This window comes from Centroberyx affinis, unplaced genomic scaffold (assembly GCF_046629955.1).
Source record: "Centroberyx affinis isolate AG114_WGS23_722 - 3 ecotype Tasmania unplaced genomic scaffold, CSIRO-AGI_Caff_v1 ptg001803l_1, whole genome shotgun sequence".
In the NCBI taxonomy this organism is placed as follows: Eukaryota; Metazoa; Chordata; class Actinopteri; order Beryciformes; family Berycidae; genus Centroberyx; species Centroberyx affinis.
The window spans coordinates 615,828-626,526 of record NW_027280193.1 but is presented as its reverse complement, the minus strand read 5'-3'; the positions used below and the strand labels follow the sequence as shown (position 1 = coordinate 626,526).

The following is a 10,699-nucleotide window of genomic DNA, read 5'->3' as shown; positions in this document are numbered from 1 at the left end:
GATATTTTGCTGATTCCACATCCATACACCTACCCAAATACTTGCAGCTGTAGCTCAAAAACCACTTTGGCGACTGCCTCAACTGGCTGTATGGTTTGCACACTTGTCCTACATCACAAGAATAAGAGAACAAGAAAACAGAAAATATATTCAGAATTCAGAATCAATTCGTTGATCATCAGTTTCGACTTTTATCAAGTATACATACTTACGTTTCAAGTTCTAGGGTAACGTTGACGTCTGTTGTACTCAGTGAGATTCGAGCCGTTGAGAGTATGACGTAAAAAGTAACCTGAAGGGAACCAAATAGCCATGATGCAATGCAGAGGGTCTCACACACACACACACACACACACACACTCGCAGGAAATTGAACAATGCTACTCACTTCAGCATTTCGTTGGAATGGGTTTCCCAGTTCACAGTCTATAAGTGTTCCCTTGTCATTGGCTGTACACCTCACTTGTGTTTCCTATGGATACAAGTGCACACACACACACACACACACACACACACACGCATGTTGGCTGATAAATGTTGGTGACATTATATAATCATCCCAATATGTTTTTTTCAACCTTTTTCCCCACTACATAAACTGTCCTTTGAAGTTTTGAAGTAGATACTTGTTAGTCATTTTATTCAATGTAGCCAAGCCAATAAAGATGTTCACATATTTTTTTCCACTACAGTATAAGTTCCCAAAAGAGCGTCTGTCCAAGCACCACACTGACCCAAGCTGCACTCTATATCATGGTAAGAGGTATACACACTGATCCTTTATTGTGGATGATGGAGGAGTAGCGGAGAGTATCTGGCAGCCTGATGACTGAGTGGCTCTGGTGTGCGTCATCCCCGTCCCTGTTGGTCACAGTGATCTCCAAGGCGATGTCTTCATCAGAAGGGGTGATGACTGCAATACCGTTCTCTCTAAAGACACAAGATAACGCCAGATGGGTATGCAGTTTGGGTTTATTCACTTAAGGTGCGATCACACCTACAGTTTGTTTTCTCTGGTCCGAACCAGAGTGGAAAAGTTTATTTTGTTGTATTTTCGTATTGGGTTTGTTTAGGTTTACACTACCTAATTACAAGCAAACCAGGACTTAAAAAACACGTAAAAAGACGTAAAAAACAGGCACTTGGACTCACAAGTAGCCTGTTTATTAGTCACTACTACTATTACTACTATTACTACTACTACTACTACTACTATTACTGGTGCTGCTGCTACTACTGCTGCTACTACTACTACTACTACTGCTACTAATGATTTAAAATAACAAATCATGAATGCACAGACACATAATTAATAAATGTGAATATGAAAAAATGTTTTGTCTTACCTGTGCAATGAGTTGAAAACATCCTGATCATGTTGTTTCTGTCTAGAACAGAACTTGTACTGTAACTCTAAGTTACTTTGGCAAATGTTGTCACTGCCACAGCCCTTGTTTATTAAGATAATCTGTGAAAAACAACAAAGGAGAAAATATTTAAACTTCTTCAAACTATATTTTACATTCTCAGGTATTAGGATTTGGATTGAGATATCTTATCTTTTGTAATGTACATGTATGTGCTTGTATACAGTACACACAAACATATATATTTGCACACTTTTAAAGCACGTAATTAATTCACATGGCCTATAATGATAGAAAGAGACAGACAGACAGACAGACACACACACACACACACACACACACACACACATTTCTACCTCTGAGACAGCATTCCCCTGCTGGTAGAGGTTGAGGACGGGAGAAATTTCGGGCAGATCACCGCTCTGCCTCGTCGTCTGACTGGAGCTCGACAGAGACACAGAGACGGAGATGGGGATGCTGTGCAGCTTGTCCTTGATGTCACGCTAGGACAGATGAAGAGTTTTGTTGTTGTCCTGTATTGTTCAGTGTGTAAAGCCTGGCACTAACACTGCCAAGGACAGGGGGTTTGGTGGGGCCATGCTAAAAATGTGTGCACTCATGGTCCTGAAAGGCACTTTGGATAAAAGTATCCACCAAATGGCATGTTATGTAATTCATTGCTTGATATTTCAAAAATACAAGTGATTTTATGCTCTAAATTGTTGCTATTTTGAAAGTAAATAAGATAGCTAATACTTTTGATGATATTCAATAGTGAGTTCTTTTTCATGACAGCAAGTTTTCCCAGCACTTCTCTCTTTCATGATCATTATAGGATCACAGCACTATTGACTATTGCTTGGTTGCTTGTAATGATGCTGATCTAGAAATTGAGGCTTATTCTCGGTTGCACTCACTACATCACAGATAATTGGAAAAAGTGAAAGTAAACTGCTAACTTTGACATCAATGTAGCTTTTTCATAAATCATAAACCCTGGCTTGGATTTGGTCATGAGGACAACATTTGTGCATGCGCTACTATTATACTATATATATATATACAAATGAGGCCTCTGATTATTTCAGTTCTGTATCTTTCCATGCTGTAGAGGAAGTTTGTCTGCATGTTAGTGGATAATGACGGTGAGACAGTACCAGGAGCCTGAGCTTGGTGTCTGTACAGACTTGTCTCCCCTGCCCAGGCAGCTCCAGGCTTCCCCGAGGCGAACCCAGGATGTCCAGTCTAGGAGGAAGCCTCTCTTTTCTCTTCTCAGCATCGGCCTCAAAGGTGTAGTTCAGCACTGTGGAGGAAACAGATCAGATTACAGCTACAACTGCTGCTACAGGTACTATGACAACTACTCCTACTACAACAACTGCTACTTCAACTCCTACTATTACTACTACAGCTACTACTTCTGCCACTACTACTACTGCTACTACTACTACAACTATTACTATTACTATTAGTACTACTACCACCAACAAAATGAAATATATCCATCTTGGAAAACAGTCATTACCTGAATACCTGAATATTGAGGATCCAGTCTTTGTCAACCAAGAATTTAACTTGCCAACCATTAATGAAAAAGTACCATGATTAACTTTGTGCTACCCATCATTTTATAAAAGTACAGGTTACAAAGTGCTACAAAAAAGGGAACTTACTCAGTTTAGGGTTGAATGATGCTGGATGTGCTGTGTAGGTAAAGCATGCCCGTGCTGCAAAATAACTTCAAAAATATGTACAAAAAGACATTGAATCAATAACCAAGCTTGCAGTTGTTTTCTGTTAAAATTTGACTTCTTGAATATCGTACCATGTGTGTTTATCACAACCGTCCTTCACAATATCTATTTCATTTGGTGTTAGTTTTAGATTGTTGCTGACACTGATCACTGGCCTTGCCCTGTAACAGAGAAAGAAATGACGAAAAAAAAACCCCCCACAAAAAACAACCATTTACACAGTGCACAGAATCAAAACATTACATTAAAAACGAAGTCTATAAAGGTGTGTTTTAATATGTGTTTTAAAAGATGATATTGGATTTGCTAGCGTAAGTTTACACATACCTAATATGAGATTTTTTTCTCCATAACTTAACCCATGTACAATGTACTTTGCAGTATGAGGAGTTTGATTGAAACAGGTGCCGGACTGGAACTAAAACCTACTCAACCCATTCATATCCACCAGGATTGGACAGTCTGTGTGCTTTTTTTTTTTTTTTTTTAACTTAAATTACCTGTAAACAAAGACAGAATCTGAGAGTGATCCAACAGCCAAGTCAGGATACTGATTGTCATCCACATCCAGGTTGCCAGACAGAGAATATCCAAATAGAGTTACTGCTTTGGATCCTGGTGACAGTACCTAAACATGCAACAATAAAGCAGAGTTCAAGTTCATGTAAGCTGTATGCTGTTTTTAATGTGGTTCCATCGGCGGGAGACTAAACCACTCAACTACCCCTGGGCACACACTCATTCCCTCTTGCTGCCCAAATCTTCCCAGCCAGGGGTTCAACCTGGCGACCTTCAGATCATAAACCCAACAACCTCACCTGTGCTGGCTTTTTGTTGATGCCATCCGATGAGCCGTAGTAGAGGTATACTCGACCAGAACCGTCGTATGGTGCTCCCACTCCAATATCTGTCAGTAAAGATTAACATCTGATTTCATTGCAGAAATACGGCCACAGCATAATTAAGTTAGACAGATAAATCAGTAGGTTAGTTAAACCCAGGTTCCCTGAAAGCTAGACAGGCAAGTTTCAATATGTTTTCAAGCTTTAATAAAGTCACAGCTAGAAAGAGCAATAATTGATTCTGGAAAATTAAAAAAACAGAAAAAATAACATATGCAATTGTCAGATTAACTAGATACTAATCAGTGCATGCAGTATGGTATAGAAACCTCACAACCTCCATAACCATCTTGATTCACATCTCCTATGCTTTCCACCGCCAGGCCAAACATGGAATCTTTGTGTCCAAGAAGTTGGGTGGGATCAATCTTCTCCCAGTCTTTTCCTTTGTTGTTGATATAGATATAGACCGCTCCTCCCACCGCACCATCTTTGACAAAGAACTCTGGTGCGCCCACAGCAAGGTCGTCCCACCTGGAAACATCAACAATACACTAACTTTGACAACAATCTTGTGATAACAGACTCAGGAAACCATGTTTGTAGTGGCAGAAGGTTGAATATATGTATGTACAGTGATGCGTATAGTCTACTTGCACTCAATGTGAGGTTCTGTGTTCCCTGTACTATGTTTGCCTTTATGTAACCTGCACCAATAAGACAATTAATTATACTTAGCAAATAAAGTGATTCTGACTCTTTTATAAAGCACATCAAGTGAAGCATTCTATGAAAATCAAACTTGGGTCAAAGTATTTGCATATATTTCATAGCACTGGTTTTAATCTACTACGAGGACTAGATTGGTGTGATTTGACACATTGGAGAACACAAGAAGTACCAGAAACTACAGACCATCCTAGCAAAATATTTGAAAGACAAGTGTGCTTTCGAACATGGGGGATTAGGAGTGCCTTGAAAACCCAATGGGCAAAGATTTTTTATTCCAAAAGAGATATTAGGGGCTGGAAAGTCAGTTTTAAAAGCGATAAATCTCAGCACCTGGGAAAGTTATTGTTGAGTCATTATTATGTCATTATTTTGTGCTATGGAGTAGCACAAATCTAACACTTTACCCCTTTAAAACAAAAAACTAAGAATTATTTATTAATTAAAAGATATAAACACTTAACCTACCCATCTCCATTGAGATCCACCACTGCCACATCGTAGCCAAAGGAGGAGGCCAGGCCTGGACCAGAGAGAACTAACTCTACAGACAAACTTCTCTGTGCAAGAGGATCCATCTTAAGAAATGTCACCTTGCCGCTGTATCCTCCCCGAGGTGCTCCTGATACTATGGTCAGCTCACCCTTCCTGGTGAGGGCCATTCCAGAGTCAACTGAGAATCCTGATGGACAAAAATGAAGTGTCAATTTCATACAACACTTATACTTCATAAAGGAATAGGGCTACAGTTTTGGGGTACTACTAGATGTGACTGAAATCACTTTAAATACAAACAGTAAATGAAAAGAACATTCTCACTTCTGAAAAGCACATCTTCCTTTTATCCTTTAAGATTAATAACCAGGATTCAACTTCAAATGTGGCATCACAAACGTAACTGACTGTGACCACACTAGAAACTGACCTAGGTAGCTGTTCCTCTGGAGAGGAATGAGTCTTGGGTTAAATTGGTCTATATCTCCAGTCTCCCGAGCCTCTTCACTGGACACCGCCAGGTTGTCCAAGGGCTCCATTCGTACAATTCCTTTGAACGACAGAACAGAAGAAAACACAGAATAGCAAGGCTTCTAATCCTGCATCAAGTGAAAACAGACAAAAAAAAATGGTACCTACAAAACCTCCCATGCCTGGTCCATTGAAACATGTACCATAAAACAGACAGTTTCTTTTAGTAGCCTGGGAAATATAATTCATATTTTAGAACATAAATATTTGGCTTTAGTGAATGCTTGGTTAAAATATTGCTTATATTGCAGGCAATAAAACACATGCACCCAGCAACCATCATATTATCACTATCATGTGCTGGCTAGGTATTTACAGTAATGAGGCAACGGGAGATTGTATGAAAAACAACAACAGAATATTAAAGCTTTTACTTAAATTCAAGCATTCAGCTGTGACTTCCTGGCTTTGATGCAGATATAAGATGAAGATAGAAATAAAATGAAAGCCCATCTCCAATAATGGGCTGTCTCAAATACATGCCTGGTCATTTTGGTTGATGAACAAATAAACACCTGAGCAGTTTAATGATACCTCTCCACTGGTAAGCCCCTGGTGCTCCAAACAACAGAGATCTGTTGTCCTTGGCAAAAGATGCTCCATGACCCTGTTGGCAGTATGCAAACCAGTCTGGGTCCTTTTGACGCCTGTCTAGGTGTTCAGCGTCACAAACTACCCTCCTCCACATCCTCTCTGCCGTTCCAACATGTAGGTCATCTCCTAAGATGTAGCATTGGCCAGTCACCAGGTGAGGGATATAAAGGCTTGGGCTTGGGCTCCACTGCTGGTATCGATGACCACAGGTCTATGAGGGAATGGTAGAGTTACACAAAAAATGTTAAGTGATTTTTTTCAAAGCAAACTGTGAAATGACTCGACTTGATGTGTGAGTGTTTCCCTTACCATAAGACTTTTACCGGGACCTTGGCTTATCACCCTAACCCCCATCCACTGGCCATTTATGCCTCTACTATCAAGGAACTCTGGAAAAATCAGTTGAAAGGAAAGCTCACTAACTAGCACATAAAACACATTAAACACACAACGGTGAGTCATAAAATTTCAGATATAATAGTCAAACAAACCATCATTGTCAAACTCAATAGGCTGACAGCGCTCGGATGTTGTAGCAAGTTCACATTGGTAGACAACACCCGTAACGTTTGCCTGGTTCTGATGTTTTGAACGTGGGGCTCCTACCAGCAATCTGGGGGAAAATACCTCAAGTGTCATTTGGTAAGACAGTCACAGTGACATGCAATGCAGCATTTGTTTCTGCTTTTTTTCTCCCTCAAATCAGTTTACAGTTTCCACAAGGGAGCATACGATTAAACTATCACTACTTACCCATTAAATAAACAATGACAATTCTGAACTCTTTATTTGCACAACTTGATTTAATTTCATAAAACTCAATCAAATAATTTAATTTCACTCACAGTTTCTTACTGACGGGGTTCAGCTGCTGGTGCAAGGCAATAGAAAATCCAAAGAGGCTCCCTGGATCTCCATTTCTCCTCAGTACGTTCTGGGTGTCCAGATTGAAAGCTGCAACATGAAGAATCTGGAAGTGCCAAACACTCCATAGATACACCGGGACTATTTGCCAATGTTTTGTCATGATTTTGTTGGTTAAAATTTGTATTCTGGTTTGATTCAGTAGATTCTCATGCAGTGCTCTTGCTCTCTGAGAGCAGGGAGGGAGTGTAAAGTGGCATAGAAATGGGATTGGTCATAGCAGGTGCTAACTGGCTCACAGTTGACATAGACAAACAAGGTGTGGTGGCAAGAAATTTATCTTCATAGTAACTACAAGCTGCACTGTACAACTTTATGGGGTGATAGCTGCAGTTAATATTAACCATTTCTCTTCTGAGGAAGTCAAACTTGAGACACACCTTTGACCTGAAGTCTTTTCTGATGGGAGTATGTTGACAGTTGATCATGGCTGGTTAAGTTTAATTGTGCTATGTATTGCCTCTCACTGGCTCTACAAAAAGAAATGGAAAAGTGTAAACATGGACATATTTGAATGTCCTGTCTAGGCGAGATTTATTAAGCACACATGACCTCTTGTTCAGCAACACCCTGCTACTCATTCATACCTGGGAACTGCCTTGTATAACTAATTTTTTTTACTGTTGACCATTAAGCAACTCCACTGGAGTTAAATGCCTTGCTGAAGAGCATTGTGTATAAGGAAATCAGTGGTAGTGAAAGGGAGAGGGAGATTTAAACTGGTGAACTTCCAGTCAGCCAAGCTACCATGACTCTGATCAGTGTTGGGGGAAATATATTAGTTTGTAACAGATTACTTGATTTTACTGTTCATTTTCTTTCATATGGTTTCATTTTCATCAGCGCAAATTAAAAAAAAACAAAAACTGAAAATCCCATGCCATCTCATGCAGACAACATGCTGTTAATTGGAAAGACAAATGAGTTTGGATTTCTGTTTTAAAGACAGAGCAATAGTCTTCCATTGCATTCTAAAACAATGATTGACATACTTGGCAGCAAAAGCCATATTACTATGCCGTGTTTTTGAAGTGGATGACACAAAAGTACTTTAACTAGTTACTTTTTATAGAGTAACAGAAGCATAGTTACGTTTTAAGTTACGCAACAAAGTAACTAATTCGTTGTAAAAGTAACTTTCCCTAACACTGTCTCTGACATTGATTATAACAGTTAGTATGGCATTAATGTGGTGAAATGTAGTGAATGGCATTAGTGTAGTAAAACTGGCAGCTCAGGATATAATGAGCATCATTCACATCAGTTGTGAGAGGGAACTGTCAGACATTTTAACTCCTCTAGTTCACTAGGTGGCACCAGAGTATTTATCAACCCTAAATTAATTACACATTTAACACTGACCAACTGCTGTACTCAGTGTAATAGCTAGAAAACTATATTAAACAGATTCTACAGCCGTTAGGCTGCAGTTGATTAGCTCATTTTATGGTATAGGTCTATTATGTTGAAATGCTGAAATGTTTTGACAGTCCATTGTTACTGAGACTTGTTTGGGGTTTTTGTTTCATATATTATTGCATACATTTCAAGTTTATCTCAATGTCTCAGCCTGGAATTTATTATTATTATTTAAATTGTGGAAAAATCATACTTCAAACAACAGGAAATAAGTTCACTGGAACATTTGCAGACAATAACAACTAACAACAGCATTGTGTTTGGAAGGGAACAAATTAGGGTGACCCGGTGAGTCAGCGGACTAAGGAGCATGTTGTGTACTTGTGGCATTGTGGGTGTGAATCTGGCTCATAGCCTTGACTGCATAGCATCCACTCTCTCCTCCCTCCACTCCATCCACTCCCTCCACTGGATGTTGAAACCCCCCCCCCCAAAAAAAACAGTATGAATTTATTTGATAGAGCTGCATGCTGTGTGTTTGGTGATCAGCTAGGTTTTTACTGTCTTTATAGTCAAATACCTCTGGAATAAATTTTGTACTGCAGGCCATCATCCCTTCAACATAGAGTTGGAAAGGCAATAGAACAGACAGCTGCAGTCCAGTTAATTTACAGTTGGTCCAAGTAAATGAACAGGGACTCATCTGGGTTTCAATACCCCATTATTCCAGGCCAAAGGTTTGCCAGAGTTGATGATATTCCACATTGTTAAAAAGATTATCTGAATGTTATTAATTCAGATCAAGGCTGTGTGGGCCAAGTCTGTTCTCTGTAGGTTGTAAATTTGTGTACTAATTTATAACATCTGGGCGATTTTTTTGACAAGGGTCTTTTGTCCTTTCATGCCAAATTTAAGAAGAGACAGTTAAACAAACAACTGAACACATTCACTTGCATCCATGAATATATGGATGCACTGTGAGGAAGCAAGGCACAGAGTTATACCTTTTGTCACTGGGACAAGGACCTTGTTTTCTCACAGTGTGATTTAGTACATATACTTTCTTATGTATTTGTGTGCACAGCACTGTTTGTGCTATGCATGCACACACACACACACATACACACACACACACACACACACACACCTGCAGCTAAACAATGATACATGGAAAATTGAGCATCATTGTGGTTGTGCTGTCAGAAAAAGGTGTGAACTCACAGGGGCTACTCTTCCTGTCATGCTCTCAGTTTTAGTCTCTGGAAAGCAAGTGGGGGAGCAAAGTAATTTTTTTTCTTTCTCGTTTTGTAATCTTTTCAACAAGGCAAGTGGAATAACACCACTTTTTTTTTTTATTTACAATAGCAGCTTGCAGGAGGAATCACAGGCGGCGGGAGGGTTACACACCCTCACACCTGCCCAGTGATTCTAGAGTCATGCACTGTTAGTCACTGAGCGTTTCCACTGCAGTAGCTGGGGGTTTAGTGCCTTTCTTGGGTTGCAGTTGTTGAAGGAGGGGAGAGTGCTGCTCATTCACTGGTTCCACCCAGATCTTAAGCAAGTGATGGGGTTTGAACCACAATCTTCTGCTCACAACAAACCCACTTCTCTGATCTTCAGGCTTCTGCTGCTCCACCTCAGGGCTTTGACCCTCCTCTTTTGTCAGGAAACTCACATTCAAAAGTTTCTTGCAAGCCTAACTATTTTTTGGGCTGTTTGTGTAGGGTAACCTTCATTATTATTGTAGGGAATTAGAAGGAAATGACAGGATTTTTTAAATCTACTGTTTTAAAAACAAAATAATGAACCAATACAGGGATTGTAGAACTTTTAGATATTGATTTGTACTATAAATGAGTAGGCCTACACATCCAGGAAGCCTAACTAAAACTCTCTGGTAAACTGTCTAGACTAAAATTAGCATCCTGTAGCCTAGCTACACATCCTGTTGATGCCCATAGTCAGGTCTGTTCTGAGTAAACAGCCTTGGTGGTCTGTCAACCACAGAGAGATGGCCAGCCACAGCCCACGTCTCTTAGCTTAGCTGCTGCATGTGCCTTTACTTGTTGTTTCCAAGGCACTGGTGTGCAAATCACACAGTGCT

At 39.8% G+C, this 10,699-nt stretch overlaps 1 protein-coding gene across 1 annotated transcript; it reads right to left on the bottom strand.

The window, feature by feature from the left end:
* Positions 1-33: 33 nt before the first annotated feature.
* LOC139652483 (integrin alpha-6-like) lies at positions 34-8,985 on the bottom strand (the record flags this gene model as incomplete). The annotated part of the gene is made up of 19 exons (XM_071529572.1): positions 8,977-8,985; positions 7,158-7,282; positions 6,804-6,925; positions 6,622-6,701; positions 6,253-6,523; positions 5,618-5,737; positions 5,161-5,374; positions 4,301-4,497; positions 3,940-4,028; positions 3,622-3,749; positions 3,193-3,282; positions 3,041-3,105; positions 2,525-2,670; positions 1,724-1,870; positions 1,347-1,468; positions 774-930; positions 389-472; positions 213-292; positions 34-108 (listed from the first exon to the last, which is right to left on the bottom strand). Coding segments are annotated over exons 1-19 (2,321 nt in total), but the record flags the coding sequence as incomplete, so codon positions are not given.
* Between the last annotated feature and the right edge of the window lie 1,714 nt (positions 8,986-10,699).